Source organism: Vigna angularis, chromosome 1 (genome assembly GCF_016808095.1).
Source record: "Vigna angularis cultivar LongXiaoDou No.4 chromosome 1, ASM1680809v1, whole genome shotgun sequence".
Lineage (NCBI taxonomy): Eukaryota > Viridiplantae > Streptophyta > Magnoliopsida > Fabales > Fabaceae > Vigna > Vigna angularis.
The window spans coordinates 4,077,512-4,097,793 of record NC_068970.1 but is presented as its reverse complement, the minus strand read 5'-3'; the positions used below and the strand labels follow the sequence as shown (position 1 = coordinate 4,097,793).

General features: G+C 30.9%; 3 protein-coding genes and 1 long non-coding RNA gene across 4 annotated transcripts; 1 reads left to right on the top strand and 3 right to left on the bottom strand.

The window, feature by feature from the left end:
* The first annotated feature begins 385 nt into the window (after nt 1-385).
* LOC108335488 (protein TIFY 3) lies at nt 386-2,798 on the top strand. Its single transcript, XM_017571514.2, has 5 exons — nt 386-638; nt 1,651-1,762; nt 1,833-1,989; nt 2,142-2,199; nt 2,395-2,798. Exons 1-5 carry the CDS (start codon nt 484-486, stop codon nt 2,531-2,533), a joined length of 621 nt encoding a protein of 206 aa, XP_017427003.1. The 5' UTR covers nt 386-483; the 3' UTR covers nt 2,534-2,798.
* Nucleotides 2,799-6,322: 3,524 nt separating this feature from the next.
* On the bottom strand, nt 6,323-8,655 carry LOC108336073 (uncharacterized). The gene is made up of 6 exons (XM_017572393.2): nt 8,394-8,655; nt 8,216-8,251; nt 7,869-8,070; nt 7,058-7,136; nt 6,797-6,914; nt 6,323-6,600 (listed from the first exon to the last, which is right to left on the bottom strand). The coding sequence occupies exons 1-6, from the start codon at nt 8,570-8,572 to the stop codon at nt 6,576-6,578; spliced, it is 639 nt and encodes a 212-aa protein (XP_017427882.1). The 5' UTR covers nt 8,573-8,655; the 3' UTR covers nt 6,323-6,575.
* A 2,807-nt stretch (nt 8,656-11,462) lies between these two features.
* LOC128195010 (uncharacterized) lies at nt 11,463-13,581 on the bottom strand. Its single transcript, XR_008246536.1, has 2 exons — nt 13,388-13,581; nt 11,463-11,769 (listed from the first exon to the last, which is right to left on the bottom strand). It is a non-coding gene; the product is annotated as an uncharacterized LOC128195010 (long non-coding RNA).
* Nucleotides 13,582-14,544: 963 nt separating this feature from the next.
* On the bottom strand, nt 14,545-20,075 carry LOC108337588 (protein FATTY ACID EXPORT 2, chloroplastic). Its single transcript, XM_017574183.2, has 3 exons — nt 19,574-20,075; nt 18,838-18,972; nt 14,545-14,966 (listed from the first exon to the last, which is right to left on the bottom strand). Exons 1-3 carry the CDS (start codon nt 19,980-19,982, stop codon nt 14,827-14,829), a joined length of 684 nt encoding a protein of 227 aa, XP_017429672.1. The 5' UTR covers nt 19,983-20,075; the 3' UTR covers nt 14,545-14,826.
* Nucleotides 20,076-20,282: the final 207 nt, after the last annotated feature.

The following is a 20,282-nucleotide window of genomic DNA, read 5'->3' as shown; positions in this document are numbered from 1 at the left end:
TTTCCATTAAAAAGGATTTTAATCAGTGTCCTGAGATATTATTGAAGTGTCTGGTTCTGAATTGACACCAAACATCCCTAAACATTCTTACTGTAAAAACATATTTAAGAGTTAAAATAGAAGAAAAATTCAAAGGCAAAAGTTAATATTTGAGATTTGAAGTTACCCTGTGAATGTGTCTGCAAGCAACAGACATGTGTGTATGTATTTGGTATGTATTTGATTTAACATTGAATTCTATCCATATAATGGACTGGAAGTTAAATGAAGCATAAAAAACACGTGCTTGTTATAAAAAAGGGCATGAGAAAATGGTACAGTTGGGGGCAGTGTGGGACCACCACATCAAATGGAATCAATTAGAGCCTCTTCTTCCTCTTGTAATGTTTTCAAGAACAACAATTAAGCATCATCCTTTGAAAATCCACCCCACTTGCTCCTAAACCATTCATTACAACACATCACAAGTTGTTTTTTTCAACCATGGCTGGTGTGAACACCCTGCCAGAAGAAAGGTGGAACCTTTTTCCTTCTTCTGCTATGGAGATTGCTCTTGACAGTGTTGATGGAAGGGGTGAGAACATGGAGGTCCACAACACCATAACTGATGATGCCTCTGTGCATTTCTCTGCTACCAGGTGTGTCACTCTCTTTACTGTAGAACATGTCTGTTCCTCTATTTCTATGTATAGTATTATATTCTTGCACACGGATTTATGTTTTCTTTATTTGATACTTCATTTCTTGTGTTCCCTTTTTTGCCCCCTTCTCCATGTGCAATCAATCACCCCACTGGGGGACACCTTGTTTGGTTCATGATTTCAAATTTCTGGGGATTCTGAACTCTCTGTGAGTGAGATCAAGACCCATCTATTATGGGGAGTTAGATCATGAAAAGAAGATTTTGGACTAATATGGATGAACCTTTTCATATGTATTTATCTAAGAAAATAATAGTTAAAATGAATATTTTTTTATAAATTAAAATTAATTTATGTGTCTCACACCTTGGAGAATTTAGAAAAAAATACTTTTCAAAAAGCTTGAAATATATGCATAGTTGATTTTAACATTCTGTAAAAAGTTCATGTATTTTTTCTTCTTATTTTCTTTCTGTACAAGTATTTACTACTTGTTGAAAGGTTGATCTGAACAAAGTATCTGATTAGGACAGGAGTTATAGATTAGACTTGTTTAAGCTTACATTCTAATTGATGGTTAGGAGTATGTCTATTCTGAACCTAAAAAACATCAGCTTCTGAGATGGAAATCGGTCCAAAAAAGAAGCAGATTTTGGGGATATACTATAGTGTGTTTGTTGGTTTTTAGTCATGACCTCAGGTTTTCTTTGTTTATTTTAAAGAAAAGCTTCTGTGCATTTGTTCACCTAGATAAAGGGTACACCCTCAGGGGATAAGCCTCTCTCAGAGGGAAGAAAATGCAAAACTTTTCTGAGTTTTGAACCTTTGAGTTTACACTTCTTATTTAATCAAGTATTGAATGCAGAGTTTAGAAAATATACTAAAGCTACGAAGTCTAAAGCATGCATGATTGTTGAGAAAACGGTGCTGCATAGTACAATACAATCTCTATCAATGTGAAAGTTTTGGATAATTTTTATGGTATGTGGTTTCACCCCTTCCCTCTTAGGCCAGTGGCAGTGCCATCATCTGGACCGATCAAAGTGATTCCAAATCCAACCAAGTTCACCATCCTCTATAAGGGGAATATGTGTGTTTATGAAGGAATTCCCGCAGAAAAGGTAATTCCTTGTGAAAGATGATGAAATGGCTGTTATGATTTTGGTACAACTCACATTTATTCATTAACAGGTGCGTGAAATAATGTTGATTGCTTCTGTCTCTGCTAAGTCTGCTGAAATGAAGAGAGGGGTCCCTTGGACTTCACTCATTTCAAAAAGTCCTTCTTCTCTACTGGGAAACTCTACTGATTCAGCAAAGAAGAGTTCCATTCGAAGGCTGCAAGATGGTAGCTCTCTTGTTATTACTCTACTAGATTTAGATGATTGATCGATCATCAAACAAATTTCTTGTATGGAATTAATTCTGTGTTCACTTTTCATATGTTAATCCACTAATATTATAAGTCTTTTCTGGCCTTTGTTTGATGCCCCTCTTCAGAATTTCCTCTTGCACGCAGACAATCACTTCAAAGGTTTCTTGAGAAGCGAAGAAACAGGTACTAACAATGTATCATGTTAGTGCTGTCTCTAATCAGTTCAAAACTTTATTGAAACTTAGAATCATGTTATTCAGGAATCATACCAACATAGTTATATGATTTAGAATGTCTGTGTGAGACAGTGTTAGCATTTTTGATGATATTACATATGCTGTTTCTGGTATTGACTTTGTTTCTGTTTCCTGAATAAAGGTTGGCTAACAAAGCACCTTACGCCTCAAGTAAAAACATGGCTGACAACATAGAGAACAGCTTCTTCTCTGAAATGTCACATTTTGGTTCTTTGAACTATCAGAAGAGGAATTTCAGCTCAGTGTTGTCGCCTCTTTAAGGCAACATGTGTTGGTTCTGCTCTATGGAAGTAGAAACTAATATAACTATGTTACTTTCTCGAGACCATATTCTGTGCTTGTTTACTGAATTTTAATCTATGAAGTATGACTTGAAAAGTTGGATCAGTTTGGTTATAATGCCTAGCTAGAAAATGTTCATTATGCGAAGAAAACCTGCATTTTAAATGTCACTGGTGGACCTTATAATGTGTGTAGACAATTGTTATCGGTTATGTTGTAACATCATTTATTGCTTCCTTCGTATTTTTTTGCTGTTCTACCATATACAATTTTATTTTATCTTTTCAGTATAGACCAACAAAACAAAACAAAACAAACTGTCGGTTTTCGTGTGGATTTTCATCAATAGATGTATAATTTTAGTGTTTAAATGCTTATTCAAAAAGAAAGAAAGAAAAAACATGTTTCAACAAAATAATTACAGCACTTATTTATCGATAAAGCATTCATAGCATCTTCTTGCCCTGGACAAGTTTGATGTTTGAGTTTTAACCTCTGTGATTGTTTTTTTTTTTTTTTAATTTGAAGACTATTATATACCCTTTTCAATGAGATTCAAAATATTTGTCATGGATAATTTTAAGGATAGATACGCTTTTCAAGATATGGGTTTATTTAGTTTTCTGTTTTAAAAAATAAAACTAATATTATTGTACGATATAAATGTATTATAATTCACATGTTGAATTATTATATTTAAAATTAATTTTATTAATGAGTTAATTTTTTCTATTTTGTTATATTTAAAGTTTTTTTTTTTCAAAACAAGTAAAATCATCTCTTGACTTGTCATAAGTTTCGCGTTGAACTTAAAAAGTATAGTGCATTTAGAATATAAATTTATTAGTTAACCCGTCAATCTAAGTCAGATCACTTGTTCTGATATTTTTTTTTCTATATACATAATTTTACCCGTTAACTTATTTATATAATAATAAATTAAAATATAAATTATACTAGTTAAAATTAAATTGAGCCAAAATAAAAATTGTAATAAATCCACCGATAGTAAATTGAAAATATCCATAGTAAATATACAAAATAGCGTAATAGATCCAGCGATAAAAGTTGGAAGACTTAGGTGAATACAATATAATGAAAAACGGAGAAGATAATTTTCAGAATTTATGACTCACCCAACTAATTTAATTGTTTTGAGAAAATGATTTTGTAAGCCAATTTCTTGGATTTATTAAGCTTTTAGAAAAGTAAATAAAAAATAAAAATTGAGGTGTCCTGTTTGACAAAAAATTGTTTAATTGCATAATATAGTTGATGGTCCCATAATGAAGCAGCATTGATACCTAGTCAATGATCTCATCCCTTTTTCCACAAACTATTGTGTCTTCTCAAGTTTGGAAAGGCTTATCTTGCACATGCTTTTCGCCTCAAAATATCTAACATTCTCTCACTTCGCTGGACACGTGGATTCAATTGCTTACGTTCTTCACTAAGGAATTTCCTGTTTTCATTATTTCAAATAAGATAAGTGGCACCACACTTCTTAACATTTATTAACGACTACTTCAAAATATTAAATAATACATACAAAAACTTATAAGTTTTTTTTTTAAGTTTGGATTGAAAGTATAATCACTCTTTCTTATATGAATTTGATTCAAATTTTATTATTATTGAACCTTTCGTAAATTTGATTCAAAATAAAATCCATTATTAGTATTGACTTTGTACGCTCGTATTCTTTAGCCCAATTTTTTTTAAAATAATGATCACGTCTATTATTATAAAAAAAAGGTTAGATTATGTTTGTTCGAAAAGCCCCTTTTAGTAAAAAAAGGAAGTTCTAACCATAAACAAGCTCGTTGGACATGTCAAGCCGAATCATTTAACTAGAGTTACCTATAACATTTTTGCATTTTCACACACCACATTACACTCTTTCGAATCCTATCACCATGGAATCATAAGTCTATTATGATCTTAGCTACATCACTTAAAAAATTTATATATGAGAGAGATTACACTAATTAACTAATACATAAATTGAATTATTATAGATGGTGGATAAATTAATGTTTATAGATCTTGTTCAAACTTATTTGTTTTTTGAGAGGAAATTTTTAATATTACTATATATAATACTTATTTTCAATTGAGTATAGTGATAAAGATTGACATATATGTATATGTGTCATCCTCATATCCATCTTAATACTCATTTTATTATAATTTTCATTTATGTTTAAATTACTAAAGTATCTATAGTTTATAAATCTTTTCTTTCTTTTACTATACACATTTTTCTCTTCTCTTCCAATTGATGGGCTTGTTATATATCTTCAAAATCTACTCACGTATCCAAGGTACTCTCTCTCTCTTAACACAACCTTTATTACATATTTATTCTTTTATATCAATTATGTTCAAATATAGTTAATCAAATAGTTTTAAGGTCTCACGTTTAATTATTTATATATTTTTTAATATTTTTATTTATTGTTTATTTTTATTATGCAAAAATATTGCATTTGATTTTTTATATAATTATTTTTATTTTTTAATTTATTCTCTAAATGTAATTTTATCATTATAATTGTATAAAGATATTTAAAATACTACGATATAATAATTTAATATCATTATCTCGAGTTTTGTTTATCACTGTATAATTTAAATTGGGAGTTCAAAAAATAAAACATTTATGTCTAAATTTAAATTATTATTAATTAATTTATTTTTATGTAATATATTATAATCTTTAAACTTAAATATTTCTTTTTCTTAATATTTTTAAGTTAAACATTTGAATTTTTTAAAAATTTTTTGGTTGTCATTAAAATTTTGTTTGTGTAATTGTATAATATTTATATAGTTCTTTCATTTGTTATTTAATATTCTAATTTGAAACAAAAATACTTTTGATATTAAATGTTTTATAACATCATATTTTTATTAATAATTTTTTTATCCTTTTAGGAAAATTATTTAATTAATATTAAAACATTAAGAAAATAAGTACGAAACATAAATATGAGTCTACTTCTTACTCAACGGTGATGGAATAAAAAATTTATATCTGTAAAAAAAATTATACTTGTTTATAGTATATTATGTTTTCTACTTGTGAGTGGTGGTAATTATCACATACCAATAGCATTTGCTCAAATTGAAGGTTACATAGGTGAGGTTATGGTACAATATATGATTTATAAGCCTTCCCTTAAAAATACTTATAACAGTATCTAAAAAACAACATATTTAATACTGAAAACAATTTATTCACAAAAACATAGATAGTCAAACGTATGAGCATTTTGTACTTCATACAAAAAATCATATGCAGTCATAAATGTTTCTCAAATTAAGAAGCATGCACAATAATAGACCTTATCAAACCTTATAAAAAATCGGTTGAAAAGAAGTTAAAGATAAATATGTAATATTTCAAGAAAAAGAACAAATAGTCGTGCACGATATTGGACAAAAAAAATTGAAACTCATCAAATAATATAAAAAGGAATGAACAAAATAAACCCTATATAAGTTATGTGATCAATGTTTGAATCATTCTTTTCCCTTCCAAAAATTCAGATGCAAATCCTAACCGACTGTTCCTTATAGAAGTATCATCCTTTGAATGTGCAACGCCAATTACAAATGCGAAGGATGGACCCAAGCAATTGAACAATCTATTACTTTTATTAGAAAACTTTTTATGCAGTGCCCCAATGAGAGCTTCAAACATTACCACAGTCTAAGAGTTCGCAGATGTTTTGACACCAAATTATAGAGATAAGCATAGCATCTTATTGTAATAAATTATTGCTCTCGGATACCTTTTATTTCTCTTAATGATTGCAGTGTTCTCAGAGATAATAGCCACAACACAAAGGGCAAGAATCCAAGATTATAAACCTGTACAGAGTTCAAATATACAGGAATAAAGAACCATGGCCCAAGAGTATTTTGGAAGGAATACACAATTCAAAAGACAGTATATCAATTTACAATTCCATGGTACAATTACAGCCCACAATAGGAATAGCAATTCGGGAGCACTCAGAGAATGATGGCAACATTGTTCCTGTAGATTAAGAACCAAAATTGGACGGAAAATAAAAATGAGAAATAGATAAATGGCATAACTTTTGAATAATTTCAGAGTACAAAATGTGACATTTTCTTTCCTCCCCTCTCCCCTTTTCTTATTTTTCTGAGGAGGGGGGATATCTTTTCATATTATTTCCTTTCAAGGATGGTATTTCAGTTCTAGGACTTACATTTTGGGATGAAGGTACTGTTCCACTGTGAGTGGTTTTGGACCACCGAACCAATCAATTAGAAATATATTTTCAATATCTAATTTGAAGATTTGAAAGTTGTGATCCTTCGGCCAGCCTGCCAACAACATGAAAAACATAGTTCAGAATCATTTTTTATCAACCATGGTGTATATAACAAGGAGAAAGGGGGGCATTCGAATTTAGTAACCAGTCACATAAAAACAGAAAGAATGAATGCTGCTAATTCCTTGATTTTACCTTTCATCTCTGGATGCTTGGAGAACAAGGCTTTTCTAGCAAATTCGGCTTCCTTGGAATTTTGATCAATCAATTTCAGCTGAAACACAAAGAAAGAGTAATTATCAACTTCCTAAGGCCTACTAGTGATTAGAGAAAACTTGAGAGTAGTTTCTTTAAGATCGTTCAAGTTATGTAGATATTGGTACAAACATCTATGCCAATGAATAAATTGTATAAACTACGTTACAAATACAATGAGTATAGAGATAAATGTATTTTTCATAATCTTCTAACTTAAGCATTAAAAGAAGGCAGTGTTTGAAACAAATAAAGTAAGACTACATTAAACTTCACAAACCAAACCATTTTAACGAAACTTAAGTGTTTTACGTTGACTGATTTGTATGCTGGTGATTCGTATTGAGAACAAATTCATGTCCATCTAGGATACTGGATATGTACACCCAGTGTGGATACACTAACCATCTAGGAGTACCCATATATCATAGATTAAAATGGCATAGTTTTAACAAAAACATTCTTATCACCCAAAGAATGCTTTTGACTTTTTGTAAGAATTCGCGATCCTGGGGTTTGAAATACTCAAGTGTTGGAGAGTTGGAAATGCTTCCAACACCAACACCAACACTCTAGTAATCATATGGCGAGTCAAACACTGCTCACTAGGTGCCCAACGAAAAAAATAAGATTGGTGTTGAACATGGAAAATAGCAAAAGTTTAGAGAAATTAAAAGAAAAATCCAGAGGAAAAACATCAAGTTCACACATCCAAATTATCATATTGGATATAATTCAATTCCTCACACACCTTTCCAGTTAGAGAAATTTTTGAGCAAGTAGGGTTCATCGGATCTTTCTTGAGACAGGTCCCAAGAGGGTATTCACTGACTGTGAATGAAGCTTTATCATTTTGCAGTGCATTTCTTGCTGTTGGGTCCAGACTTGTCAAGTAAAAGTAAGGGATTCCGGTGCCTGCACCGGGGAGTCCATCACTATACGACACTACATTTCTGCACATACATAACATAACAATAACTTTTCAGCATTCAAAATTAACAAATTCCAGTACATAATGTTGAAGGCACCAGAAACTCTCAGCAGAATTTTTTAGCAGAGTAAATAAACGAATAAGAAGGATGGACAATAAACGCTTACCCAAAGGGAGCACCACCTAAATCAGATGAGATAGTGCTGAAAAAAAAAGGGGGAAAAGGAAACTGTTTGAGTTTCATAAGCAGATAAATAAGTGAAAGCGAAGTGGTAAAAAAATCCAATAACTTGAACATGCAAGTTCAGAATTGGAATGGAAGAGATGAAGAGAGAAAGAGAGTACTTCAGGACTCCCCAGAAATTGAGAGAGACGAGCCAACGAGCAGTGGCAGCAGCATCATTTGGGTCGGGTTTTGACGGGATCGACAGTAATCGGCCTTTGGATTGAGAGACCCACATCGACAACCACATCAAACATATCAAACCCTTCATTCCCACCAAATTCAATTTGAAACACAACATGTTGTGTTTTTCCCTGAATCCTTGCCAGTTGCTATTTATCGTTCAAATTGTCTCTTGGAGCATCTAGAGACAGACTATGTATACAATGAAAGGATAAAGAATCCTTTGAATAAAATAAAGACATATATTTATTTTTTTATTAGATATAATTAATAATTTATTTATTCAATTCAATATTTTTTAAAGGAAGGACGCATTCAAATTTTTTACCTTCATTGATTATTAGGTTAAATAACATAAAAATACTTACAACATTCGTCATTGACATGCATTGACAACAAATTTCATATTAAACTTAAACAATAAGGAGTTAATATATATTAGATAAAGTTTATCATGATAACAAAAAGTCAATTAATCTAATTTTTATTGAGACATAATTATATGGTTATATAATTTTGTTAATATGTATTAAAAAATAATCTTAATTAGAACATAAATCATAAATAAAAGTGAAAAGAGAGGATTAAAATGGAAAAAATAGTATAAAAATTATGATTAATATTTTTTTAATTAAAAAGTGCTTTCTTAGATAATAAACATATGAAAATTTGAGTTAGAAAATAATTTTTAATAATTGCTAAGATGCGTCAAGCATTACACATTAGAAAAACCGATTAATTATCATCCACGCATTTATTAATCATTAATTTCTATAGAAACATTAAATAATCATTAACTATTATCCATGCACTAATTAATGAGTGGGGATATACTTACTTTCAATTTTAACTTTTCATGTTGTTTTACATTAACAACCACCATTAATAGCTGTATTTTATACTATTATATAGATTATTGTCCTATTTTCCAATTTTGTATTAGGTATCCGTTTTAATTTTTTTAATTTAAATGTATTTTTATTTGATCTGTTTTTAAATTTAATTATTTTTAAAAGTAAAATAAGTTTTTATAAGGAAAAAATTACCTAGAAAATAAATAAAAATTATCTACAATAAAATTGTAAAAATCATTTATATTTATTTTTATAATTATAATAATAATAATTTTATTTTTTTCATCATAAAAAAAGTAAACATATATTTGTTATACACGTGTGTTTCGATTAGTATTTCTAAAATAATAATAACATTTTTAGTTAGATATATCTTTAATTATTACAGTTATTTTTCTTCTTTATTAATATATTAAAAACAAAGTTAAAGGTAGAGAAAAGTAAAATAGTTGAAATTGTGCATAAGATTTTTCTCTTTATTATCTTTCAACAAACTGTTTTGGTTTGTGGGATTGAAGTTGAGTTTATTTGCATAAATTGTTTTCTAATTTTCAGCTTAGGTTGATTCTTAAATTTTCGTTCGATCCATCCATGTGTTACCTACAAAAAACACTTTGACATTCAAGTCTGTGTTTGTTTGAATAGTTTGACAATAAATATGATGAAAAAAAGTATTTAACTACTTAAATATCAAACTTGTATTTATAGATTTTCGTGATAGACTTCTAATTAAGGCTGGTCCAATTATGACCCATATATTATTAACTTGGTTTAGGTTTAATCTAGTAACTCTTAATAGCTGATATTGGTTGTGGTCTAATTGACTGATCGTTTCGTTACTAAATAGTCGATTATTCGATTCATGATTGACCGGATGGTCATTTAGTACATAAACCAGTATGAGACAATTATAATATTAAAATATTATAAATTTTAGACATAATTACGTGTAAATATAAATATGAAATATATATATAAAAGAAGTAAGCATGCATTATATATTACTTGAATAATTATATATTACTTGAATATGTTATAACTTGATATTATTTTCCATTTTAATATTTAGTTACTTTTTATAAATATATTTTTCCTTTTGCTTAATATTTATGAGTGTTGGATAACAAATTATTTTTTATTTAATTTTTCTTTTGATATAGAATAAAATAAAAATGATTTGTTTAGATAGATATTGAGAATAGTGATAGTATTGTATGGAGGGTTGAATAATTCGTTATTTTTTATTTAGTTTTTCTTTTAGTAAAAAAAGTGAGAAATAATTTGTTTAAAAAAAATGAAAATGGTGATTGTAAAATATTGCATTTAATCACACAAGCAATAAATTATTTAATGTGAGAAAAGCACACATTTAAGGATAATTTCCAACAATTTAATGTGCATACCCACTTAAATGATTTTCTTTATTTTTATTATTATTATTCACATGTATTAAGATTATTATTTTAACAATTATTATATAATGATGAGGAGAAAGATTGATAATAACATGTGTGTATTGGAGAGAATTAATGTTCATTTATAATTTATTAATCATAACTCTTAATTAATTATTATGCATCTGTTAATCATATATTAACACACATAATAATGCGGTTGCCACGTCAAGAAATCATTAATATTGATTCATCACAAGAGTTGCATTCATTTATTAATACAATTTAGAGATAAAAATAATTCAAAAAGCTTGAGATATAGACAAAATATAATTCACATTGAATAAAAATATACTTAACTTTTTAAAATTAAAAGAAAATATATATTTCTTTATTAATATTAGATGATTTTCACTTTACTAGCAAAGATATTATACACATTATATATATTTTACATATACAATATAAAAATATAAATTGAAAAAAAAAATTATAGTCAATAACATAGAATAAAAGTAAAAGTGTAAGTATTTAAAATTTAATTTATTATTTTTGTAATTTCATACGTTTCTTAAATTAATTGTAACTATTTTTCATGAACTATTTTTACACAAAATGACTATAAATTGAAAATTTAACATTAGTTATATTTAGATAGAAGATAAAACAAATATAAATAATATTTTCAATAAAAATATTATTCTATTAATTTTTTAGTATAATTTAATTTTTGTAACCTTCCAAAAATACAGTCTAAAACTATATAATAGAATATTCACATTAAATAATAATACAGATCAGTCTTACACTAAATTAGAGCATACAGTTATGGCCGAACGGCCTTACAGAAAGGGTTACAAATTAAACTGTACAAGATAAGCAAGTCTGACCGAACGGTTTACAAAAACCTATATCGAACGGTCAATCAAAACAAAAGAAGAAGGTGATCGAACGACCACCTTACAATCAGGTTGTTTGTATTGACTAAACGTTCTACTGTTCAGTCTTAACTTCTACCTCAACTAGATTTTCTTCTTCCAGCGCCTATTCCAACAGCTCGTCTCTTTCTGCTCACACTCACATGGATGATCATTGCAATGACAAAGACGAACGTACAAAACAGACAAGACAGGAAACACAGGTAAGCTTATGTAATTTAATTCAGGTATAAACATACATTTCACACAATCAAACACATAAGATAAATTTCATCATACGTTTCATGCAAAACCTAATACTAGACTGACTGTCCGGACTGTATGAAATCTGTGTAACTACGACGTTCGTGCACCCGGGTGATATAGTAACTGTGATACCCTCAACAGCTGCCACCCGAGGTTAGTCCTATCTGTCCAAATTAACCATAAGGACTAGGACCTCCTGCCGTTTCCACACATGACCTACACTCCTCTACGTGAGGATGAGTACTCACGGAACATCAGGATGAACCGCCAGCTTAGCATGCCCACATTCATACTTTACCAATTTCAATATTCATTCATGAGTCATTCCTTCCCGGAACGCTCGTTCATAATCCACTTCATTTCGTTCATAACATATTTCATCATCTTTCATTAATAAGACCTCAATGAGATCAATTCAAATAAACGTATCTGAAGACACCGAATGTCGAACGTTAACTTCGACTCTGAACAAGACCGAACGCTTGAAGTGAGACCAAAGGTCTCGAGTCCCAAGCGGATCAAAATTGATAGAGAGGGAATCATTGGTTTAAGAAAGGGAGTGATTAACATAATAATTCTCGAAGACGACTAGCACCAAACGTTTATATACTAAGTGAGCCAATTGGATGAACTGACTCACGAGTTAGACCAAACACCAACACGCCTAGGTCGAGTACTAAAACTCTAGGCTGGAACCAATTTAGACATACACTGAGGGACATCAAATAAGGGTACTTAAGTGGATCCGGTGAACAAACCGAACGTCAATAAATATACTTAAACTTTAAAGGAGCTAAACACCAATAACCATCAGAATGTCAGTCAAAGACTGAACACTATAGTGAGCGAACCCTATTGGACTTGAACGAACGCTCTTATTATGAAGTTAGCTTAAGGAACTAGAACGATTGTCTGGTGTAAGACCAAACACTTGCTTAGTACGAACACTTGGTATAAGACCAAGTGTTACTAAACTTATAGAGAAGAGGCTTGATAAATATAATGAATACCATTTTGAGTAGTGTTTAAGAATAAACGAAAATATACAAATACATATATATATATATATATATATATATATATATATATATATATATATATATATATATATACTTAAGTTTGTAACCGAATACCAAGGAACGACTACCCTTGGTCGAACGCTCATGCATAGTATTACAACATGAAGACGCTCGTCCTCAACTAGGATTCTTCCCAAATGAAAGAATCCAATTCCAACCAAGTCCCATAGAGAAACCGAACGGTCAAAAACCATTCAGTGACGAACATACACTTTCATAGGTAATTTCATACATATAATTCTTTATAGCAATTCACTTCTCAATATCTATTTCCATGAAATTCAACATCCATATCATCATAAATATTCATACATCATATAGTCAAACATATCAATCATCACATATCATATTAATTCACTTAATCCAATGAACGTTCATGAAATACAAATAATCATACAATTAAATTAATAAGCTTCCCTTACTTCTGAGCGTGAACAAATGTTCCTAGAGACAGAATACGGTTTGCCTAACTAAAATTCCTTCTATCCTCAATGCTCAACAATTCTTCAAACTAAACCAAACAACAGACCAAAATGATTCAGAACGAGACTATGAACTCATGCAACCAGAACTTGGTTTGCATGTGCCAAAGAACGAACGACTAAAGGAGAAGAAGAACTTACCAGTTCAGAACTCGAAACCGATCGGTTCAAACTGAAGCTCTTGATGCCGGAAGTGAGTCTACGATGCCTGAACAGAGATCGAAGAAAAGAAAGGGTGAGATTTAGTAGAGAGATGGGAGAGCTTTTAGAGAGGAGGAGAAATGAAAATTGTCAGAGTTTGGGAAAGAAGGGTGTATGTAAAGAGTGTGACGTGAACTTTCCGAAAATCAGTTTTGCTTCCCACGTCAAAACGAACATCCGCTCATTTGCCGACATCTACCTTCCATTATCTGATTTTCGGATCCCCTTCGCTTGACACCTGACGTCCGTTCAGAGAGTTTTTAGGTGCTTTTTTAATGAAGCCTGACAATTTTATTTAATTTTAATATTGTATTTTATAATAATTTTTACTGTACCAAAAATAAAGATTTAAAAAATATAGAATCATTACCCTCGTAAGTTTTTATGTCAAATATGTATTTATAATTGTATGAAAAACTATTATAGATCCAATATTTTGATTTTTTTTATAACATGTTTTCACTTTTGATGCGATAATTACATTTATTCATTTTTAGAACTTCTCAATCAAATTATATCAAAATTTAAAATAAAGATAAAATCTAAACATGTGTTCAGACTAAAAATATATTTAATATTTTAAAAAATCATCAATTTTATTTAAAAGACACCTAATTGGAGATATTCTCTTTCGGGTCAAGTTTTCTAGATAACGAAAAAGTTAAGAATCTAACCCCAAGTCAATTTAGTTTGACCACTAATGTATACGAAGGAAATATGTTCAAAAATAATAACTCATTACGACAAGATAATAAATAAATAAAAAATACTAGTAGCAAAAGGAAGACATTTCACGTGCCCCCTCTATTTTTTAGTAGCAAAAATACTAGTATTTGATAATAACATTTAATTAAGGTTGCAAGCATGCAGTGCTATAAATAAACCACAAAGTTAAATAAAAGAAAGAACAATGTTCAGATCTTGGGTTCGCCTTTTCTAATTGTATTTTTCTTTCAGTGCATTATGCAGTAACTAGTGAAAAAGTTAAGAACGAGTATAACTAAAGACGCATAGGTTCAAATAGAACTGGGACAGAACTGTGCACACGATAAAAGTACAGACGAAAATAACAAGTATGGCCGTAAACCGAGGCCAAACATCCTTATTTAACAACAAAGGTTTACTACATTGATGAACAACACTGAGAACTCACCTTCGTTATTTGTGTTGTATTGTATCTAGTGGGCACTACGCATAATTCCATGCAAGTAACCACCAGTCATTATAAGCGACACAAGTGACACAACACCTGCTGGAAAAACCTTCCCTGATTTCTTGAAACGAGAACCCATCACCCCTAGAAGTGCAGCAGATATCCCTACATGTGGGGAGTAAAGTAAACGAAATCCAACATGAGAGCAGAAAATTAGCTCAAGCTTTACTCTAATATCAAAGTCCATGCCGTATATATGTAGAAGTAATATACAAGTAATGTAAACTAAACAAATAAGCTCAACTCAGGAAACCAATAATCGCACGTCTACTTCAAAATTAATATTTCAAAAATAGATTCTTACCGGTAAAAACTTTGAACCAGGTAATAAAATTGTCGGGCTTATCAAACATTATTTAGGTGACCACAGATCCTTCTGTGCAAACCACATTATTTGACTATAATTATATAAAAGTACATCATATAGCCTCTTCCATAGCCAGTTGGGCAACTTTAAACAGTATTTCGTTTTGGTAGGTTGTATAAATCTTATAGGCTTGAATAAGATATTTATTTAGTATTAAATTCTTTAAAGAAACTTCAGAATTCTGGGATAACCAGCCGATAGAGTTTTTACAGTTCACATTAGTTAGTCTCAAATTGAATTTTGACATATCTCATCAAATTAATAAACACAAATTATGTGTTAATGATTTGCAAGATTTATTTATATAACTTTTTCTTCAACTTCAAAAGTTTCATCTCTTAATAAAAAATGAAGATGTTGTACATCCCACATAAAAAGATAGGGCTGAATTACAATAAATAGGCACTTGCAAATCTCAGCTTGTTTGTAAGCCGATTTAGTAGAATTGAAATACATATAAATTCGCTTCCTGATATGACACAATCTACTTTAGCAAGGTTTGTCAAACTTTTTATTCTATCTATTACTAGACTGCTATTGAACCAACCATAAATATATAGATTCAAGCTCAAGATGTTCAAAAACCAACATGAGAAGATATGTTGTAAATTTAACATAAATTAAAGATATAATCAAATCATAATATATAATAGATACAAATTTTATTTTACAAGCCGGATTTGTATATTCGTTGAGTTAAACCTGAATTCACTTTCTATCCCCTAAAATAAATGATTTAACTATTTTTTTAACAATAGAATTTTTTTAATTTTTCTTTTGAATGCTAGCTAAATTAAAAAAATACTAACGTATTGTACAGGAAACATAGTAGGACTTTAAGATGCACATTCAAAAGAAATCCAAAATTTAGACATAAAGATCACCTTTAATTCAGAAGTGCTAATGCATATACTCCCAACTTATACGTGAGAATACACACAAAAACACACTTAATTTTTATTCAAAATTACTAATGCACGTTAAAGAAATTAAATTTTTTGTTTTTTGAAATAGAGCAAATTCCTTAGTATTACAAAATAAAACACAGCGATGAATGATGTAACTTCCCGATTTAGGATGTGCCAATTACGTGTAAAATTTTTAAAATCATAATACCAAAATTAGTAAAATAAAATAAACCCAATTACATTAACTCTAACACTTATAGTACGAAAACTTTAAATAACAAGTCTTTTTCCTATTCTCGCGTCTCTATCATACATTTGGAGCAGTATAACCAAAAGTTATATGATTATCGCAAGAGACGCAATACCACAAACAAATATGGGTAAGCTACCATAACAATAAAATTTGTACATAGGAAGCAAACCCAACTTAATAACAGATTAATCATCTACAGCGCTATCCTACTAACAATCATTTCTACACCATGATCCTCATTAACTATATCATGACTATACTATCAACGTCATCCTAATCTACATCATCATCACATGTACCTCCATTAGAAATAACCTCATCATGAATCCTTCATCATCAATGACACCATGAGCCTCCACAATACCATAACTCCATAGTGAAAACAATTAGTCATACTCCTGTACCCTACCTCAAACCTGTAGCCTCTCCTACTGGTCTGCTCGAGTAGTTCTGCCTACCTGGCTAAGGAACATGTTTCCTGCCAAGGCAAACACCATCACCCCCATACAAAGAAGGTTCAATACTCGAGCAACCCCTTTTCTCACACAAGGCCAAAGGGAGTCGCTATCTCGTATCAGACGATCGATAGTCTTAGGCTTTACTAAGTACAACAAGTAGACCTATCTTCCACTCTTATGCTCATCAACTACACACACAGGTACATCTCAACACTCACTCGTTCCAACATCAATCAAAGTTCATCATATACCTAAGTACAATCACCATTCTCATTCTCAGTCTAACACTATTCAATCATCATTATCCAAAATCTCATTCAAAAATACAATGTACTCCATGGGTTCCACTCAAACAATAAATGACAAATAATAAATAAATATAATTCAATATCAATCCAAAATAATAAATCATTAGTTACTTTAATCAATCATTAAAATCAAATTCCCAATTAATTTAAAATCCCATTAATTTCCTTTTTGAATCAAATTAATTTCTCTTTCCAACTTTTACTTAAATTAATTTGATTTCCAATTAATTGATAAACAAATAATAATAATTTTTTTCTCATAATTATAATTATCTCCTTTACAATTTATAATAATAATAATTATAATTATGAGAAAAAAATTATTATTATTTGTTTAACAATTAATTGGCAATGAAATTAATTTAAGTAAAAGTTGGAAAGAGAAATTAATTTGATTCAAAAAGAAAATTAATGAGATTTTAAATTAATTTGGAATTTGATTTTAATGATTGATTAAAGTAACAAATGATTTATTATTTTGGATTGATATTGAATTATATTTATTTATTGTTTGAGTGGAATCCATTGAGCACATTGTATTTTTGAATGAGATTTTGGATAATAATGAATGAATAGTGTTAGACAAAGAATGAGAATGGTGGTTGTACTTAGGTATATGATGAACTTTGATTGAGGTTGGAACGAGTGAATGTTGAGATGTACCTGAGTGTGTAGTTGATGAGCATAAGAGTGGAAAATGGGTCTACTTGCTGTACTTAGTAAAGCCTGAGACTATCGATCATCTGATATGAGATAGCGACTCCCTTTGGCCTTGTGTGCGAAAAGGGGGTGCTCGGGTATTGAACCTTCTTTGTATGGGGGTGATGGTGTTTGCCTTGTCCTTGTGTGGCAGGAAAATGTTCCTTAGCCAGGTAGGCGGAACTACTCGAGCAGACCTGTAGGAGAGACTACAGTAGACCTGTGAGGAGGCTACAGGTTTGAGGTAGGGTAGAGGAGTGTGACTAATTCTTTTCACTATGGAGTTATGGTATTGTGGAGGCTCATGGTGTTATTGATGATGAAGGATTCATGATGAGATTATTTCTAATGGAGGTTCATGTGATGATGATTCGTAGTGACGATGTGTTTGGAGACGATGTTGATAAGGATGACGTTGATAGTATAGTCATGATATAGTTAATGAGGATGATGATGATGATCATGGTGTAAAAATGATTTTGTTAGTAGGATAGCATTGTAGATGATTCATTTGTTATTAACTTGTGTTTGCTTCCTATGTACATATTTTATTGTTTTTGGTTGTGTTACAGTAGCTTACCCATATTTGTTTGTGTTTGTGTTTGTAGTTATGTGTGTCTTGCAATGATCGTATAACTTTTGGTTATATGGGAGCAAATGTTGCAGATGCTCCAGATGCATGATAGAGACATGAGAGTGGGAAAAAGACTTGTGTTATTTAAAGTTTTTGTATCATAAGGGTTAGAGACAATGTAATCGGGTTTATTTTATTTCGTTTTTATTTTACTAATTTCGGTGTTATATAAGTGGATTTTCGCAATAGTATTATGGTTTTAAAAATTTTAAATTTTACACGTAATTGAAACATCCCAAAAATCAAAATGTTACAAATGCATCTTATCTTTTTATGATGATATAACACTTTCCTAAGGTAGGCTTTAAGCAATGAGTAAGTAAAAAATGGGGAGAAAATAGTCACTTACCAAGGCCCACAGATGATGCAAAAACAGGCCTTCCAGGTAGCTCAGTATATACATAATATAGCAGTGATGCAGACAAACCCCCAGCCAAAAGCGACTTCTGACTGCCACTCTTGAGAAAACCCATTACACCACCCACTGCCAAAAACCATAAAAAACATCGTTGTCTATACGTACGTCATCGGGTAATGGAAAAACATAAAGCAGATAATGCAAAATCATGGCATGGCCGAATCCGTTGGACATTATACCGTGAACAACTTCAATACATGACAGACTCGAAAAAACAGTTTTAAAGCAGAAGTAGTATAGGACCATATAACTAGGAAGCATAGATATAGGACCAAATCATAGTAGTAAAAAAAGAGCCATTGTTTCAGACACACGCAAGCGTCCCACTCGACATTGCTAATAATTTTGGAGAGTGTTTCCTAACCCTGCAATTTGGGAAGAAATTGCAGCTAAAGATGACTCTCAAATAGCAGCTTAATTAGCATCTGAAATTGCAGTGAATCGAACACCTTGTCCTAGAAAACTTTCATCCGTCAAGCACATTCCAAAATGCTTTTGGATGAATTGAAAAGTAATAAGTTAACTAAGTCAGCTCCCTCAGATAATTAAACAAAACAAACAAATAATACAATAGCAATATCATTCTCTAGGGTTCAGCAACAGTTATCTCATTTTAGTTATTAAGTGAGTGAAAGAGAAATACCGAGAGAGAGAGAGAGAGAAGTACCTCCGACGAGTGCAGCATAAGCTAGAGTGAATTTCTGGGACATTAACAAAGCCATTTTCTTCTTGTCACTGCCCGATCCTTCCTCGCCCTTGCTGTTATCACCTCCTTCTCCTCCTCCGCCTCCTCCGCCGCCACCAGAGCCGTTACCGTTTCCGTTAGCGTCGGAACCGCCACCGGTATGATCGAAATCGGGTTGAGTCAGGTCAAGCGAAGTGGCCTTGGAGTCGGAAGTGACGGCGGCGTAGAGGTGGGGATTGTAACGCGTGAAGTAACGGAAAGCAGGGGAATGAGATTGAGAGCGAAAGAATATGGAGATGTTGGGAGTAAGAGTGTGAGATCTTGTGAAAGAGAATGAGGGAAGAGTTGAACCTGTAACACCCAACCCACCTACACCTACACTCTCTGCCATTGACCTTCTCCTTCCTTTCAATTTTGATTTCGTTTCGGTTTTTGATTTCGCCCCATTCCACAACCTTCCGCTCGCCCCCGGCCCATGTTAATCCACCTTCGCAAAGCCCAAGCCCAAAGCCCATCCCACGCCCTTCTTATGTTAAAAAATTAATCAATAATTAACTGATTTGTTTTAATTCATAGATTTTATTATAGTAAAATGTTATGTATGCATTCATCGCAATAAAAGGGTGAAAATATAAGTGAAAATTATACCATAATTTTCATATAAAAAATCAACTATATCATAACCGATTAT

Coding starts and splice junctions, on each gene's coding strand:
- LOC108335488 (XM_017571514.2), top strand. CDS start 484: ATGGCTGGTGTGAACACCCTGCCAGAAGAAAGGTGGAACCTTTTTCCT. Junction 1,763..1,832: donor AAGGAATTCCCGCAGAAAAG/GTAATTCCTTGT, acceptor ATTCATTAACAG/GTGCGTGAAATAATGTTGAT. Junction 2,200..2,394: donor CTTGAGAAGCGAAGAAACAG/GTACTAACAATG, acceptor TCCTGAATAAAG/GTTGGCTAACAAAGCACCTT.
- LOC108336073 (XM_017572393.2), bottom strand. CDS start 8,572: ATGTTGTGTTTCAAATTGAATTTGGTGGGAATGAAGGGTTTGATATGT. Junction 8,252..8,393: donor AATTTCTGGGGAGTCCTGAA/GTACTCTCTTTC, acceptor TTTTTTTTTCAG/CACTATCTCATCTGATTTAG. Junction 7,137..7,868: donor AAATTTCTCTAACTGGAAAG/GTGTGTGAGGAA, acceptor TTTGTGTTTCAG/CTGAAATTGATTGATCAAAA.
- LOC108337588 (XM_017574183.2), bottom strand. CDS start 19,982: ATGGCAGAGAGTGTAGGTGTAGGTGGGTTGGGTGTTACAGGTTCAACT. Junction 18,973..19,573: donor TTATGCTGCACTCGTCGGAG/GTACTTCTCTCT, acceptor GGTTTTTGGCAG/TGGGTGGTGTAATGGGTTTT. Junction 14,967..18,837: donor TGCATCATCTGTGGGCCTTG/GTAAGTGACTAT, acceptor CCCCACATGTAG/GGATATCTGCTGCACTTCTA.